The 18,908-nt window shown below is 42.6% G+C and overlaps 1 protein-coding gene and 1 non-coding gene across 2 annotated transcripts in view; one reads left to right on the top strand and one right to left on the bottom strand.

Annotated features, from left to right (window-relative positions):
• The window catches only part of bcorl1 (BCL6 corepressor-like 1), a 29,072-nt gene extending 13,481 nt beyond the window's left edge, over positions 1–15,591 (bottom strand). Inside the window, exons 1-2 of the mRNA XM_030106774.1 lie at positions 15,521–15,591; positions 48–131 (exon numbers count right to left, since the gene is read on the bottom strand). Coding sequence (XP_029962634.1) covers positions 48–131; positions 15,521–15,562 — 126 coding nt within the window. The 5' untranslated portion in view covers positions 15,563–15,591. The remainder of the gene's footprint in view (positions 1–47; positions 132–15,520) is intronic.
• A 133-nt stretch (positions 15,592–15,724) lies between these two features.
• trnav-uac (transfer RNA valine (anticodon UAC)) lies at positions 15,725–15,797 on the top strand. Its single transcript has one exon. It is a non-coding gene; the product is annotated as a tRNA-Val (tRNA).
• Positions 15,798–18,908: the final 3,111 nt, after the last annotated feature.

Raw genomic sequence — 18,908 nt, 5'->3', positions numbered from 1 at the left:
TGCTCTGATCAAGTACACTAACAGCAAAAGGAAAAAAATATAATTACCTGCATAGGTGTTTCTTTAGCACAACATGCCTTGGGGGTCGGCGAGTCACTCAGATGACTGTTGCGTTGCAAGACAGTGATGTGCTGCAGAAAATAGGAATCGAGAAAAAACAACTGACGTGATCATCATGGCAACCTTCTATTCTGAGTGACAGTAAATATGTTTTCAAATGAACGTAAGAAAGTCGATGTGCCAGTCAGTAAAATCAAAGTAAGCATCCCTGGGCAGCGGAAAACTTCCTTTCATCGAGACATGCTCGGAGGTCAGACATGTTACAATTTCCTCATAGCAAGGAAACAATTTCGGGCAGCAGGGAGAAGCGTACAAACTGGTGGAACACATTCATTGTGTTGCTCCCTTTACTTTTCTGTAGTTCCTCTCAGGGAAAACAGACAATTTGTCAGCACTCGTCTCACCACAATGTGAACGGTCTTTACAGAAAAGTATATATTCAGAGAGTGAAATGAGACCTAAAGCATTAGTCACAATGTGGAGAGGCTACAAGAGACAGCAGAATTACCTGTTACACATTGCTTGCTCACAGCCGTTCTTTTTTTTTTTCCCCCACGGTACTTTTTAAGTTAACCTTACATCTGATATTCAGCTGAGATTCTGTTGGAAATCAAAAGACTGAGTCTACATCTCTCAATATATATATATATATATATATATATATATATATATATATATATATATATATATATATATATATATATATATATATATATATATATATATATATATATACACACATAAAGATTACTAAAGGACACCATCAAGGGAATTACACTCAGAGAGGAGCTACTCCTCTGTCAAATATATTCACAGATCTGTTCCTAAAACAAAAAAATGACCCTGACAGAAGTAATTTATGAATGATTTGTTTGTTTTTAACCCCCAAAATGAAATATTTAAGAATTTAATGGCATAAAAATGCAATATATTCTAAAGACAAATGCTAAACACAGTACCAGACTGACTTTACAAAACTTACATAGATCGCTAAAAAACAAATGTAAACAATCAACAAACAATTAGGGATATGTTACTGATGTTTTCTGTTTGATATCTACAGAACATCACTGATTACAATCATACTCTAATTCCCATTTAACAACAGTGTGGCATAATGTCGAGAACAGTTATATTACTGGTGTAAAAAAAAAATTAATTAGTACAGCGAGTGAGTTCTACCATGAAAACTGATCCAAGGAGTGAACACTACATTTGGACCAACATTATGATTTTCAAACTACTAATAATGGCACAAACACGTGCCAAATGACACAACAGACACTTTCTAAGCTGGAATTTTTCTTTCTGCATCTCAAAAAACAGCTTTCTAATGGCAAACTCTGCATATACACTGAGTCAAAAAACCATGATAAATAAAAATAAATCTAAAAACACATACCTGACAGGCTTAACATAGCCATTAAATAATGATATATAAAGACTACATGAAACATCACTGTCAATATTAAAGGACAGTGAGAGGAGAGCGCAGCATCAGCCCTTTAACAATGAGAGGGTCGCTTCAAACAGAACTCATGACCCTTCAGACCCCGGGGCCTGTCCTTAGTCGGATCCTTCTGTAATTTGTCCATGAGGCGGTCAGCTGTGACTGCTCCAATGATTTTCTATTAAAGAACAGAAGTTTCGTCGTGATCAGGTCATGTACACCGCTGGAGGACAGGAAATATCAAAAGTTTTCCCGATTGCTTATATGGCGAAGGACTATATAAGACGAGATACTCAATTATGTATGATTTTAATGTGGGGTCATGGAGAGCTCGATGCTCATCAGTCTCATCTAAAATTAGACGTGAAATCCCACCCATTGCTTCTCACACTGAAAACTGACACAAGAGATTGACACAATAGAGCACAAACCGATCATTATCAGGCACACAAACGCGAATGATAGGGAAATAGTTACTATTGCTTTGTGTCATGTGAAGAAGCAGCACACATGTACACACAGAGAGGACACACACCAGCATGTAGGTAGAGGTGAGCGCAGACGAGCGCATCTGCAAGTAAATGAGACGTCTACAAAAGAGACCATGCGAGAAAGAGAAAAAAATGTGTGTCGGAGCTTTGGAGAAGGGGGGGGGGGGGGGGGGGTTGGCCATATTTCAGTGAAACCTAAATAAGATGATGCACATACTGACTGACACGCCAATCTCCGCTGGAATCTGCGAGCAGGGACTGAAAGGGATCCTGCGATGCAGATGCCGCTCTGTGCAAGGAGGGTCTGCATACATTACCGTAACAACAGTTGCTTACAGCTAGTTTGTCTTTGTGCTGCGATCGCGGTCTGCTCCGCCACAACATTTGAATTCATCCGCTCCGATGTAGGCCGGTGAATGTATGCAGCAGTCCGCGCACACCCCGTGGGCAACAAGACGAAACAAAAAGTCCAGCCCGGAAAGACCCCTTTGAAGGGGGGAGAAAAACAGCCTCGAAGCGGACAAATGATTGTGTAGTAAGCCCCACTTCCACCCGGTCAGCTCGGTGTCCAACCCACGGCACAAAAGACACACGTCCCAATGTCACATGTGGAAAAGTGCACAATGAGACCACATGCGTGTTGTGGGACGGGGGCACTCGCAAAACAACACGTTTCCTCTGTTATAAATATCAGCACGGAAAAACTCTGGAGAGCTCCGGGTCGCTCCCTCTCTCTCTCTCTCCCTCTCGCGCTCTCTTTCGCTGGAGATGGCGAGCAGTCACCATAATGAGAGAATGGCAACTGGCTCTCAGGTGATCGGTCCATCTGCACACAAACACGGGCTCCAACTGAGCAGACAGGCGGCTTCCAGGCGCCCGATCCGTCCGCGGATCGCGAAAGAGAGGGGATCGAGATGTTTGGGAGCGAAAGGCAGATGTTTAGGGAAATTATAGCAAGTGACAGGAGAGATTCCCCCCCATCGGGTGGCTGCGACGTAGGAAGCACAATGTGGCAATGTGTCACATCTCCGCCCGATAAGGTAAGTCAACATCAATGCAAAAGCCTCAAGGGGGGGGGGACGAAGACAGAGCCAAACAAACTAAACTTCTGACCACCACCATCACCCCAGCTCATCGGCCACGGAAATGCTCGACAAAAGTAACCCGGTCGGTGCACAATAATGTCACAAACATACTGCCAATTTCTTCCGCTGATAACACAGAAAAACTGGTCGCGTCGAGTTACCGGGGGAAAAGTAGCCTGCTGGAGATCGACCAGGGGGGTTGGGTGACCCAACTTATTGCGCTGCTGGAGTGGCCACGGAAAGGGGGGAAAAACAATATATTTAACTCCGCTGACCACCTCCTCCGGCACGGGTAGGCTCCCAGCGCAGCCCTCGCACTACACTCCTGCTGCTTTACATGTTGAGGCAGGCTACTGTTATTTATCCCCGGCCGACCTAACGTGGAGTGCTCCCGTCTCTCTTATCGGCCCTTTCTGCTGGACTGACTGAACCCGCTCCGGCGGTGAAAGGCATTCGCCGAGCCCCGGACCCACCGAGCCTCTCCTCTCCTCTCCTCTGCTCCGCTCCCCGGCCCCGCTTTTACTCTCTCTCTCTCTCCCTCTCTCTCTCTTTCTCTCCCTCTATCCTAAATACTGAATAATTCTAAAGCTAATCAGCGGGCGAGATAAAAGATGTGTAATGACACAAACAGTTACGAACCCGTCCGTCCAGATGGCATGTGAACGACGCACGGCCACGACTGTGGATACGGCCGCGTCCAGCCGTTCGCCTCCGCCGTCCGTGGCTGCCCACTAATCTCGACGGTTTTCGGTTCTAAAAGTCCGGGGGGCGGGAGGGAGGGAGGGTGGAGGAGGAGGAGGGGAGGAGGGCAGAGGGAGGGGGGGTGGGTGGGGAGGGGGGGGGGGGGGGGGGTCGTCAAGACAGTCCGTTCCGTATCTCCAGTCTAGTGTGAGAGAGAGGGGCAGAAGGGTGCGCGGGGACAGCATGGGAGATGTAGTGCTCGGCTATCCACGCCCAGGATTAGACGCTGGAGAGGCTGGGAGGGGTGAGGACTACAGGTACCGGCATGCACCGCGCGCTCCAGCCGCTCAAGGGGAATGGGGGGATCGCGACCAGAGTGTAACGGTGCGCTAAACTGAAAAGGGCTTATCTGGGTAACCAAGTAATAATCCATAATTATTATTTTTTTTCAAGCCAAAGCGGTCTCTGGTTATCAATGAGAGACTTTGAGCACGACAGTGGTTCTCAGGTCAATTAACAGGCAGCAGTGAGTGATGGTTTCAAAACGAAATAAACAAAAACATTCTGTCTAATATAAAGACTGAATGTTATTAATTAAAACGAGGAAAACAGACTGGTTTCCTGAGAACTAGACTAACTTGGAAAGGATGTATGAATGTGGAAGCATTTTTTCACTGACTGTTAAGGGTGATGTGGTATAAAACCATACTGAAACAAGTTGTGGTCCTGGTGAAAATGATTATTCCAATTAGTCTATTTAAATAAGGTTAAAATGTAAAACATATCCACATTTCAGTTATTTCAAAGTCCCCAAAATAGACAACCTTCACTTCTAAGTTAACAAGTGTTGTTTCGTTCATTTCTGCTCACTCGTTCTGTATTATTTTGACTCAAACCTACAACTATTTCTACTTCCCTATGAAAAGCTAAATGTGAATATAGTTGAACTGTAGAGCCCCAAACGTTTTACCCCTCAGTGCATTTCATTGCCTTTACGTAGGATATTTTGCCTTCACTCTATATGGTTGCACTCATCCATCCCAGCAGAACCATTACTCATATTTTCTTTTGTTTCAAATCCAACCTGCCAGCACTGATGGTGTGAGGAGAAACATATCTGAAAATAAGCATCTATAATGAATATATGAACAAAGACAGTGTCATTCCTTCTGTGGTGCATCTTCAGTTCCCTGCCATATATTTCTTGCAGTGCTGTGTGTCAACATCACATTTCCTGTTACTATCAGGCTGGGCCAGGCTTGAACTAGAATCACACACAGAAGTGGTTTTCAGAGCAGATCAAAGCACAACTGAAATTTGAGCAAAGCTTGACTTTGAATTCTGAATAATATTCCTTCGTTTTCTATCCCATTTTGAGCCAGCACATGTGGACAACAACCTTCCACCTGGTGACAACACAGTTCATACAGAAACTGCACTGAGCTGAAGAGACACCATCAAAACCCCTTTTGGACACAGTTTGTTGATAAATCATCCACATTTTTTGTTCACATTAAACCACAAGGCCAGCTTCCCCACCTTCCCTGGCTGAAAGGCTCCCAAACAAAGACAGGGGAGCAGACAGCTCAAATATGTGCAACAGCAAAATGATGTTTGGGGTGATGACAACACATCTGCAGCTCCCAGTTGCACACGAGCAAACAAAAACTTTTAAATGGTATGTAGAGCAGGACGTTTGTACCCCCCCCCCAAAGATAAACAGGATATTTAGCTCTCTTACTCTGTAATCACATTTTGGCACGGTGGTTAAACAGTGCACGTTACCCTGCTGTAATTAGGCCACTTGTCCTACCTGGATCCTAGAGGTTGTCTCTCTCTCTCTCTCTCTCTCTCTCCTTCGGGGCAACAAATTTCCGACTTTTCTCAGCACTTTGCGGTGGTTGAGGAAATAAACACGCACACGCAGCGAGGCTGACACCGTCCTGAGACTTATCGGGAGTTTGTTTACTACCATACATGATGTGTGTGTGTGTGTCTGTGTGCGTGGTTCCTCACGGCGGTGCATCAGGCAGCGATCCCGTCCATCCGCTGATCGCGGAGCGAGCACAAACTATTTCCCCGCGTTCCTCTCGCGGAGAGGCTCGTGCGAGGCGAGAGGAGCCTCTTTACATGCCCTTCGCCATTCGCGCAGTAATGGCTGCGTGCAAAGCAGCCAAATCGTTGACAGATGGCCAAATGTGAAATTGGGAAACAAAAAAAAAAAAAAAAAAAAAAAAAAAAAAACGCCGATCAGTTAAAAAAAAAAAGGAGGGACGCTGGAGACGAGCGTGTCGGTGTGCAGCAGGAGTCACACAAAGTGGGCAGCTGACACATCGCATTGTGTCTGAGCCGGGGGTAACCCGGAGACCTCAGCGACCGGAGCGGGAGCGGGAGCTATCCCGGTAGTGACCGGCTGCTCCGGGCTTCACCGATCACACACGAGTTTGGCTCCCGGGCTCCCACTTCGGATGTCTGGCGGCTCGTGGGCTTGAAAAACTTGTTTTGCGTGCAATTCTAATCATGTCGAGGACAGACGTGGTATTCGGCACATGCACTATGACAACTGCGATAGCGCAGATGAGTGTTTATATCGGAGGCCTTGCTCTGTTTTCTTTTTATAAACTCTGTCGTCTGCGAAGTGGACATGTGTGGTCATCTATCTGTGAGTCATATTGGAGATTATCGACCCTATTTAGGCCGCCATGCTTCACGGCGACGAGGATGTCCCGTCTAAGTTGGTGGTTCACCTGGTCAATGCTGAAGCGTCGAGGCTGGGGGGAGCTGCGGGGGGGTTGGACGCCGGGAATCCGAAATCAAGCGCATTATTCTCCCATCTTGGTAGAAGTAATGAATTATTCTACAGAAAGAGGAGGGAGGGTGGCAGCGGATCACAGAAAACAGCCAAGGGTGATGTTCTTGTTTTTCAGGTTAATGGATGGCCCGATGCGCCGTCCACATGATGTTGGATCTCTGTCTGAAATTCCGTTTGCCCCCCCGCGCCTCCCCTACTTCGTGCCCAGTTACCGTGTCAGCGTCGGAATCGGCGGACTGCATCCCCAGCCGGCACGCACGGACAAGCGGACTCACGGATGTCATCTCGATACACAACTTGGCTGCCCATACATGTGACACGATCCTACATAACGCCGCGGGATAACAGCGGAACCCCGCCGCAACTACTGGAGCCCGCACAAGACGCCGACAGCGAGAAAATGCACATATTCAGGTCAAAGTTTGGCAGAGTTTTACTCGCCCTCAATAGCGTTGTGCAATGCCCCCTTTAATGCCCCCTGCTCGCCCGTAACGCCTTTGTTATTAGTAATCGCATGGTATTGCACCGTCTTACCTTGCGCTCCGAGCTGTCTACGGCCACAGAGCCTGCACACAGCGCAACAAGCTATTGTTGTCTGCACGGGGGCTCGGCTGTGGGGGCCAGGGATGTGATTTTGAAGTAGATCGAATACAGTATGCAATTTTGGCTTGTCCTCGCGATCTTCCCTTACTGCCAGTTTTCGGTCTGCAGCAGCTGGAGATGAAAATCGCGCACCCTGGGTCCTAGCGCCGGGTAAAGCCCTACAGGTGAATAACAAACAGAGCGGGGCTCCATGGGCTGCAAGCTTTAATTGCACGGTAGGATATGATGCGGGAGCACACGCACACACATACAGAGTCAGAATACAATAGACGCTCTCCCATTTTTTGATCGCAAGCACGCGACATATTTTGCAGGTCTACTTCACATTACGCACGAAAAGGATGGGATAGAAAGTTTCTTCAAATGCATTTCATGTCCTGCCTCAACTGCGGAATAAGGTTCAACTCCCCAAAGCACTCACATCACCATTAAGTCGATCAAGCTTCAGGTTAAAAGTCAAACAATGACAACAATCAGACTCATTTGATATGGTTGTGTAACAGAGGCTGGACCAGCTTCACAAGCAAACTATAGGAACATCTGCCTGAAGTGGCAGTAACAACCCAGTTTCTCTCTGGATAGTCCCGTTTCCAGCAGCCACATGCAGCACAGTTTAACCTGGAGTGGACCGGGCCACTAAAACTAGAGCATATCAGCATATTTCAGTTTGTGTAGTGCAAAGACATTCAAGTATGTTAGGGAAACATAATTCTTCACAACTCAAACCAGTTGACTTGAAAATGAAAAACATAAGCTCAGCTTTACTGGTGAAAATACAGTTAAATGTCCACAAAATTGTCTTTCATTTGATGCTACTGTTTTGCATATAGAGTCTATTTGCTTACAAAACTAAAAACAATAGGTAACAAATTTGGGACAAAAGTTGCATTTACAGAAAATATACAGTAATGCCATGTTGCGGTGGATCATTATGTCTGAACATCAGTTCATTATGTCACAAATATATGTAGATCAGATGATGGATAGAATATTTTTAAAGCAGATCAACTGCCCTAACGGTTGTACATTATTTCAATAAAAATTCTACATGTCATAGAAAGTGTAAAGAGAAATAAAGATAAAATGTGTTTGCATTTAAAAATAAAAAATGTGTTATACAGTTATTTAAGTCATATTTTGGATATCTGCTCATTGTTTATAAAAGTACTCTTGGAAAAGAAATCTAATTTATCATGGTAAACGTTTTTGGGGTTGAGATGTTCCCTGTGTTCTTAAGTCTCTGGAGCAAAAAAACATTGCTTGTTTAGAAGAAAGACTGAAATTCAGATGTAGTTTTTTTGTGTGCAGCAAGCACATTCTGTCATGGTCAATATGTAAAAGGTTTAAGGCAATATGCACTTTACTAAATCCACATTATTCTATCATTTGATTCCTGTTTGGCTTACCTTTGTTGCATGTAATCACTCCCCCTCAGTCTGCATCCTGTGTCTTTTTAGACCACTACACTGTTAAGTGACAAACTGAACTAAAAGGATGTGAAATGTGCACCAGCCCCAAAATTTCACACAATCCATTTGTGTTTATAGTCACCAAACGCACCCAAACCATAATGGTCTCATATTATCTGTTTACACAGCAGCCAGTCCATGCAAACGACCAGCGGTGAAGTTATAGGTAAAACCTGTAGGGAGGCAAACACTTTCACTGGCAAGTAACACAGTGTTGAAGTATTTGAAGTGAGCTCATACATGGTTAACAGATCAGAAGCGGCAGTTCCTTGTTCTCCTGGCAACATGACGCAGAGGGACGAGACGAGACAAACTACATGTTCAAAAGTACAAATATAGATGTAGGGAAAGACATCGGAGTTAAAGCAGCGACGTATACATGCACAAAATGTGGGCTATACGTCTCGTTTTCAATGCCGTCATGTTATCCCCCCCCACATCGGTTACAAACAGATCTCTTACAGAGGGACCTGCGCTGGACACTCAAGGTCAGGACATCCTGATAACTTATGTGAGGCTTGTCAAAAAGCTTTAGTCAGTGAGCAAATGATGAGTCCTGTTGAAGAGTCAAAAGCTAATATTTGCCTCTTTAAAACCCTCCTTTGGACTAAGACCTGAGCAGTATGTGAGGTTCCGGAGGAGAGGCGGTCTTCGTGCATCAAGTGTCCGTGCAGACTTATGATACAGTGCACATTCTGAAACTGACAGAGCTGCGACTTGGACACTGTGGCAACTCCAAGCCATCTCAATAGTTGGTTTTGGACCAGCAAAATGATTGGTCTTTTTTCTGTCTACAGAATAAAACCTGTGTGTCCCTAAAACTGAATGGAATCAACTTTTAATCTATTTGACCACCGAGCGATTTTCTATTTTGCCTCAGTCCATTTTCAGTAAGTTTGTCAGGGAGTAGAATTTGTAGATTGTATTCAGATAAGATCTTTGTTCACAGACAACACAAGTGATCCTGGGCCAATGCAGTGCTTTCCAGATCGTGTCTGTTGTGAATGCATTGCTGGTGGGTATGACGATCACGCTTCTCTGCTACAGAAATGTCTTCAAATTCTCTACATTTGGTCATAGGAGTGAGTGGTTGGACCACAAAAGTGACAAAATTATTTCAATTTCACCCTGAGGAGCATTTTTCAGAGATTATTCCACAATTTTAATGTGTCTTTTTTTCCATATTGAAAGGAAATCTGCAATATTTTTATATTGATTTTATAGATTTTGCCCCTTTCGTAACGGATCCTTTGTTGGCTTGATTTGTTTCTAAGCTGCTCCACAGCTTTTTTGGTAATGCCATCCACTTTTTTTTTTAATTATTTAGCTATTCATAGTCCAAAGTTCTTTTAGCTTTATTTTTTTCATAAATGTTGAATAAAATTATTATTTTTTATAAAATATTTATTTTCAGCATTTTCGGTATTGTCTATGTTCTAACGTGGTGGAATATAGTTGAATATTTCTTTGTATAATGAATATGTCATTCTTTATACTTATTTGATATTTTAATATTCTACTAATATTCAATTTTGTGTGGAGGACTGTCAGGAATTCCCTCCCGGGATTAAAAAATAATGAGTATTTTTGTTAAACAAGTTTTAAATATTGATGGAATTTGAAGTCCTGAGTGAAATAAATCGACAGGAAGGATTCAGGGTTGTGGTGGATGGAGAGGAGCGGGTGAAGGCAGGGTCCACTCCAGACAGGCTGTCACTCTACCACAGGCCAGTGGTGACCGGTCAACCATCCGTCTTCAATATACCGCTTATCCGGTTCAGGGTCGCGGGGCGCTGGAGCCAATCCCAGTTTACAATGAGAGAGGGCAGCATACACCCTGGACAGGTCGCCAGTCTATCACAGGGCAAACACACAGACACAGACAACCACAACCACACACACACACACTCACATTCACACCAACTGAGGGTCACCAATTAACCTCAAATTCATGTCCTTTGTACAGTAGGAGGAAATCAGAGTACCCGGAAAAAACCCACACTCAGTGAGCCGAGCTCAGCCTCAAACCCACAATATTGTTTCTGTGAGGTGAGAATTCTAACCACTACACCACCATGCAACCAGGTTGAGTCAATAAAAACTTTTGACTTTGTGGAGACAACACAGCAGCCATCGCTGATGATTGACAGTCTTTGCTGCAAGCGATTGTCACTGGAATTAGCGTGCTTTCTACTGATGGAACAGATCCTATAGAAGCTGCTGGCCGACAATCTTAGGATACAGTATTCTAAATGCATTCCACACCGCAGCTAAATTAATTTATCAGTCTTTCTATAAGAGTATTTATCTATTTTCTGCTGTGGCAATCCAGCAATTTCAATGGGCAAACAGAAAGGGATTTACTGTAATTCTGATAATCTCACTGTTCCAAAATGGATTATTGTGACACCACTTTTTTTTTTTAACGAACAACAGATAAAGCAGAGACAAAATGATCTTTCTAAACCACTATTGGAAATGTATTGTCTGTGTCACCAGAGAACAAGCAGGTTTGTCTGTATTTTCTTGTAAGGTTTGTGCACATAAAAGGCTGAATGACCAACTCGCAGGATTTTAATTGTAAAACAACTCTGCCGAACACCACATAAGGTAGTTTACTTGTGATAAGTCAGCGCACATTATTAATATTGTGCGTTGGGGGATTAGGAATAAAATATTTCACCTCTTTGAAGCCGAGATTATCACAAGCAGCCAAGATTAATTCATAAGAGACTCTGACCTGCCTTGAACCCTTTCATATGAGACAGCAGTCACTCTGGGTGTTAACAGTAATAGACTCCTGAGCAGCTCAGCACATTTAACTTTATGGCGAGTGACCACCAGATGTGCGTTTACATTCCCCTCTGTCCATTACCAAAGTCTGGAAGTTTTTCTATTCCTATAACTTTCTCATTGGTGAGACTCCTCAGGACCTGGTCAATCTGAGATTCAACTGGAAACTTGTAGGGTCCATTCAGATATTTGGAAAATGCATCAGCCGGAATGAGGGATTAACATGCTGTTAAGTTTGAATCGTCGTCTTTTTTGTAATATTTTGAATCCTGCTGTGTTTACATCCAATGAGAACAGTGATACAGTATCAAACTAGTGGGATAAAATGTCATGCCTTTGTAGGTATGTGCCATTTGTTTATGTTCCAAATAAACTGGGGATACTTTTTGAGAAGCAGGCGCCAAAAACTACAACATGCTGGTTGGTCTCACCCGACTAAACTGACTGACAGCTGCTGAAAACAACCCACCAACAAACATAGCAATGAGCCAACAAAGACAACACCAAGTCCACAAACAGACGGGTGTAAACGGGGCCACATGGAGAACAGCTAAAGGTTTAGAGAGCAGCGCTTAGGAGATCTAATGGAAGGAATGAGACATTCTCAGGGAAAATTGGAAGAATTTTCTCATTCACTGCGAATGGGCCAGTTTCATACGAAAAACAGGGCATCCTTTAAGGAGCTTGGATAAAAATATTAAAACTAAGTCTCACTTTGATAAATTTAATGGACAATTTTAAAATCTTGTCATCTGATCTATCTAAAAGATAGAGAATCTCAGCTTTTAGCAAATCTGAATTCATGGTTTTCTCATGGGAATGAAGGGTATGCACTCTTCAGCTAGGAGGATAGGGGCTGGAAGTACAGGTATCTTCTGATCTTATTCATGAGGGACAGGTGATAATTCAGTCAATGCACCGAAATGTTGTGGTAAAGTGGGAGCCGAACTGTAAAGTTAATTGGCTGGTCTACATTCCCACTCTTACCTAAGGTCACGAACCTTGGGTCATGACCAAAAGAATGAAACTCTGAATACAAACGGCTGAAATGGCTTTTCTTTGCAGGGTTGCGGGCGACACTCTTTGTGAGAGAATGAGGAGCTCAGCCTTCCAGGTGAGAATCAAAGTCAAGCTGCTACTTCGCCACATTGAGAGAAGCTAGTTGAGGTGATTCGGTCATCCGATTAGGATGCTCCCTGGTCGCTTCTCATTAGAGGTTTACCAGGCATGTATGAATGGGATGAGACCCCCAAGGTCAGCCCAGGACTCGCTGGAGAGACTACATATTTGGTTTGTTCTGGGAGGGAAGTAGAGAGTGAGAGATATCTGAGCTTATTTGCTCTCCATACAGACCATAGGGTATGAAGATGGGTTGAAAGATATGGATGGATGGATCGACAGATGAATGATGGGCAGGATCAATCTATTATGGTTGGTGACAACATGTTTTTCATACTATTCATCCATCTTCTATGGGCTGCTGGAGCTAACAATCGGCAAGGACGAAGTACACCCTGGACAGGCCCCCAGTCCATTTATTATACACAGATTGAAATAATTAAATGTTGTGAAATGATTAAAATGAAAATATTTTGTATAAATAAATGCAATTTATCTAATGTAAGAAACCATTATAATGTTTCATAACTGCTGAAGCTGCACTGAAGTGTAAAAGTGAGCACTCTCACTTCCAAACCAGTAGACTTTAGCTTGATTCTAGTGATAAAGTCTTACTAGAATGTTTAAGCTCATTTCTCTGCTGGGAAGCAGCCAGTCTGACATTATCTTGTGGAATACCTGGATGAGCTGCGGAAGTCATTCTCACCTTCGTGACTGTGAAAAATCGAGTTCCTGAAACAGGAAAGCAGCATTAATCAGGATACTTCATCAAACCTGTTTCATTAAGAATTTGTGTTATGGTGTGCCTTTTCCCGATCATATACAAATATTATTCACAAGCAGTAGAATCTTTGAGGTGTTTTTTTATGTTTTATAAGGGTCAAGGTATTTTTTTAAATAAATGTCTGGGTTTTCTTTTCATTTTTCATCTCCATGCAGACTCTACCTGTTCAGTGTTTTGCATACAGTTAGCAGCCTTATGAATAGAGCTATTATTGCCATCAAACTACTTTTCCAGGCTTTTATCTGATAAAATGAGGATTACTTTATCTCAGTATTTTGCAATGTGCAACTTGGATAAGTGCAACTTCTAGGGGGCATCTCTTCTTTAATTAAAGCATTTTCATTTGCAAAAACAAGGATTGGTGAAAGCTCATAGTCTTTGACATTGAATTATAACCCCCTCTTCTTTCTTTTCTTTATGATATGTGATTACAGGTCTTATTTTGTGATGCATTAATCACATGAATTTTTTCTGTGTTTTTTTAAGGTTGGAGAAGTTACAAACTTGGGTTGATTCTTGTTTCATTGATTGAACTCAGTTAACTCTTTTCAGAGTCATTTGCCTAAATGGTTTACCTTTTTTTCCCAGTAACACTGTAATGACTGTGATCAATAAATACACTGGATATCATCAATGCCAGTCTGGCTTTAGGTTGAGTGCGGTGTAGTCGTCTGTATGTGATTTAGATGCAGATTAAATTGCATTTTATGACCAATTAGCGCAAATGGCTGAGACATCTCAGAGTACTCACATGCACGAAGTGTTATTCCTGACACACACTGTCACTGTATTGTGTCACAAATGTAACTGGAAGACCCAAATTCTGAACAATGAGGCCCTGTTTGAAAAACATGAATTTATTTTTGCCACTTCTTTGGGAAAATTTAAGTTTAGCATACAGTTTAAACTAAAGCTCAATTGATGTAAACACAATGTAAAATTACTGATAGGACACAGAGTCATCTCTCAGTAATGTGAATCCTCCCCACATATGAATCCATATGTTAGTCCTGATTTGCTGTTTGCCATGTTGGATCTCAAAGTGTACCATTATACCCCACACGATAAACAGATGCAGCTGTCATCCCCACGTTTTCCAGAATGGCGTTACGGCCTTGCCCTCATTGACACCTTAGGAGGCTGGAGGCAAAATGGCTAAAAATGGCTGAATGCTACGGAAAGCAGGAAATTTAGCAAGAAAAGTGCTATACATGTGAAATTCCTTTGTGACAAGCGCAAACTATTTTAAAGAACAAATTTACAATCATTAACTTTAATCCATGCAGCAGCAAAAGACAAGAAACTTAAGCCTTTACAGAGTTTTGCTCATATCTGGACAGTTGTTAGATATAAGAGAGTGAGATATAAACTGTTAAATGAATTAAATACATCTTATTTGTGTAATACATTTCCATGCTTATAAAAATGAGGATTTGGATTCTGAAACATGGAACAAGAAATGTGGGTGTTAGTTTGTTTGCTTTATGCTTTATGTGCAATTTGTGTTTGTTGTTTTTCTCTAGCTCAGGGTTTTTCTTTTTATACTAGTGTTTTGTCAGTCTTTGAAAATCTAATAGGTATTTAAGATCTGTAGTGAAAGGACTATTCATTTTACAGCTTTCACTCTCAGCAGAGGTAATTGGCCTTGTGGTAAGAAAGGTGAAAGGCAGCTGTGATGATCACCTTTAGTAACATGATCGAAAAACACAATAACAGTAATCCATCGAAAGCTGAAGATAAAGGTAAGCCCAAGCAACTTGACAGTCTCTATTTTGATGTTTAACTGGAATACTTTGAAACTATTGACTGTAAACTTTGTATTTCAAATGTTTGAGGTCTCACTATCAGCTTTGATCCCTCCAAGCTGATCCGACGTTTTGGTGATTTACAGTACAGCTTCAAACATGGACGAGACGGTGTCCTGTTCAGCTGTTTAAGTCACTGGTTCGATCCTGTAATTCCTGCTAACCATTCGAGCAATCTGCGCTGCGAACACAGTCCGGACACAGCCACATATGTAGACAAGTCCCCCAAGTTAACGTTAGCTTCCATCATGTGAGGATCGGCCGGGAAAGGAAAACGTCCGAAAGTGAATCGCCTCGCTAACTGAAGCGCACCACCCACAGCTAAAGACGTAACGCCACATTAATAATACCCGAGCGGGACGACTTACGGAGGAGGATGAGGTTCTGCGCTGAAGCGGAGCCTTTAGCATCGGTGTGGAGGACAAAGCTCGCTGCGGGAAGCGCGGTGAACGACAGCGGACATCCAGCGTTCTTTTCCGTAATCATACCACGAAACCGCCGAACACAGTCAGCGCTGCGCTGGATGTCAGTATTGATAAGTAGATTTTCGGCCACATCTTGCGCTTACAGTAGGTTCCATAGTGTAGCGGTTATCACGTCTGCTTTACACGCAGAAGGTCCTGGGTTCGAGCCCCAGTGGAACCACTCGCTTTTTTTCCTTTTTCAATGCTGCTTTTAAGTTGACCGTCATATTTCTACTAAATCAATAAACAGCCTACATGGAAAGGAGGCTAAATATATGGCATGCATTTTTAAACAGCCTTCTATAACATCCTGTTCAACTTTAAATAAACCGCTGTTGTAATATTATATTTGGATCATGTGAAATTTGTTCAAAACTGTCACACATGATCAGTCATATAATACAAAAGCCTTCATCTACACTACTGAAATGTTGTAGATACATTTTCTGATTGTAATGATGACCCTACCAGGGTTGGGAGGGTTACTTTTAAATTGTAATCTATCTGGTACAATTACAAGTTACTTGTCAAAAATGTAATCAGTAACTTACTCTAATTACTTCAATTAAAAAGTAACGTACCAGATTACTTTTAGTTACTTTTAGATTACTTCACCAGCAAACATAAAAAATAAAGACAAATACAATGTGTCATCCTCACAGTGTATTGACAACTCTACACAGTAAACACTAAACCTCTGAGTGTTCTGAACTCTGCTGAACTCTGTGTGCTCAGCCCCAATTAATACCAACAACATGACATCCTCTAAACCTACTGAGAATCTGACTTTCTGTCTTTCTGACTCAGGATCAACTCCATCAGTTCAGACTGTGTTCCTCTAGTAGTTCTACAGTCCAGCAGCAGCACCAGGTGCCACATTGACAGTGTTAAGAAACATTTATATTATATATACTCAATCTGCTGTGTAGCTGTACTGCTGTAGTGAGGAGCAGTGTTTTGTGTTCAGGTATGCCATGCACAGTATTTTTTCAAGACTTCAGAGTTGATTCATTCCTCAGTGACAGAAGGAAACATGCAGTCTCCAATAAATCCTCCATACAGGCTGAAGATATTATTGCCTCCATCAGATTCTTCTGAGTTCAGCCTGGTGAGGCTGTGGTTCTCAGCAGCAGGTTACTGACAGGTTAGCAGGCTAATTACACTTTAGCTTCACTGTGAGTTCAGGTGTGTTTCATACCTGTAGATGAGTCTTCAGGTTTGATGGTGAGTCCCTGGATGTTGAGACCGTTTTCACAACTGGGAGGCAGAATTTACATTGTACAGAGAAGTTCTGGGCCTCACCTGACTTAAATACAAAATGATGTCTGAGTTTCCAGCCAAAGAATGAGTTTCTCTCCCTGGGAGCAGCCATGACTCCAGCAGGAGGTGGTAAAATCCATGGCAACACGGGTTGTTTCACTCATGGTTAAAGCTAGGGTAGACGATGTTGTCCAAAAGCACTTTTTGTCATACTGAGTGAAATGCTAGTTGCCCCCTGGGAGAAGTCAATACATTATGTGGATGGAAAAAGGTGCGGAAAAAATCTGACCACTGTAGCGGCCACAGGACAGTAAAAACTCCGACCAATCGTAAGGCGCGGACCGCTCTTCAGGAACCAATCAAATCCCTTCGCCGTTCCACCAGCCCCCTGCGCATACATTTCAATGGCGTGCACTGGCCCTGGTTCAATGCGCGCGCACGTTTCCAAGGCGCTCTCGGCTTGTGTGAAAAATAGAAGGAAGCGGAGCGGGCTCACTGCGCTCCTATGCGCGTTGTGTGCTGGCAGTCAGAATGGTTAATAACATTGGAGGCGATCACAAATTCCGTGCGTGTGGCGCTTCCGTGCACGCGGCACTTCTGCGTCCAGTGCGCTCACTCCCAACGGGAGCTCCTCCAATGGAGTGGGAGCTGGGCGGAGCCTTGGGGAGATAATACATTCGTGCTACATGCTAGTTTTCCAAGATCGTCGACCCTAGCTTTAAACATATCAGTAGAGCGGGAGGCTGCTCCAAGACGGCGGTCGATGCGGCGTCTATCATTTATATATCTGCTATGGTGTCTATTGTTTATAGATCTATGATGTGGCGGTTTGTGCCGTAAAGTGCTATAAAGTGCCGAAAAGTGTCACAATGTCTGTATACGGCGTGGATGTCTGTTGTTGATTCTGTCTGATTTTCAACAGTAATCCCGCTCAGTAATCCATGTTTTTAACAGAAGTACCTGTAACGAGATTACATATTTTTTGCGTGTACTGTAACGGATTACAGTTACATATTTTTTTGTATCCTGATTACGTAACGCCGTTACATGTAATCCATTACTCCCCAACCCTGGACCCTACAGCAACTGTCAACCACCAAACAAATACAAAAAAACCATAAAATAAATATTACACATGAAAGCAAAGTTTGCATTGCTTTTTCTAAAGACATAATTTAATGAGTTTTTAATATTATTATTTTTATTGTGAGAAAGCATGAGGGGTAAAAGGATTACTAGTACCATAACTGCAAAAATATGATCCACCTATATTCTATTAAAACTTTCAATTCTTGCTGATTAGGTGAGTACATCAGTTCATCAATAGGTCCGCAATGGAATTCACACCTCCAGGCGATTTAGAGTCATCTAGTAGCTTCAAACACATGTTTTTAGACTATGGGAGGAAACTACAACAACATGCACACTCAGCTCATGAAGGACCTCAAGCCCAGTGGTAAGATTGCTAACCACTGCACCCTGAGCAGCCCAGTTACTCATAACAACCTACTTATTTGTTCTTGTTATATGTTTTTCAACGTACATGTTTAAAAATAAATACTTAAGAGGAAATGAGAGAACCACAAGTGGCACACTATATTTGCGTGTGATTATATTACACAACAACGTTTTCATTTTATATCACTGAAGGTTCACTTGATTTTTGAATACACTGTCAACCTTTAGGTAACATTACAACTTTCATGTCATTTTAAATGACTCATGTTACACACAGCTTCTAAAATTACATTTGTCTTAACTGCAAAGGGAAAAGAAAACAACCAAAATGTGATAGGACGCAGATAACGAATGGCTGTCAAGAGATGCAAAATAGTCAACAAGAGCCAGAAAAGGGCCGCAATTACATGCAAATGATCACAAAGAAATGCAAAAGGATTGAACTGAAACACAAAACGGCAAAGAAAGGCTAACAATCGACACAAAATGGGCAGCGCTGCAAAACAACCAAAATTGCGTGACAAAATCTTAACAAGAATGTACAACAATGGAACCAATAACACAAATAAAACTT

Source organism: Salarias fasciatus, chromosome 2 (genome assembly GCF_902148845.1).
Source record: "Salarias fasciatus chromosome 2, fSalaFa1.1, whole genome shotgun sequence".
Taxonomy (NCBI): domain Eukaryota; kingdom Metazoa; phylum Chordata; class Actinopteri; order Blenniiformes; family Blenniidae; genus Salarias; species Salarias fasciatus.
This window is presented reverse-complemented; position numbering and strand designations above follow the sequence as displayed.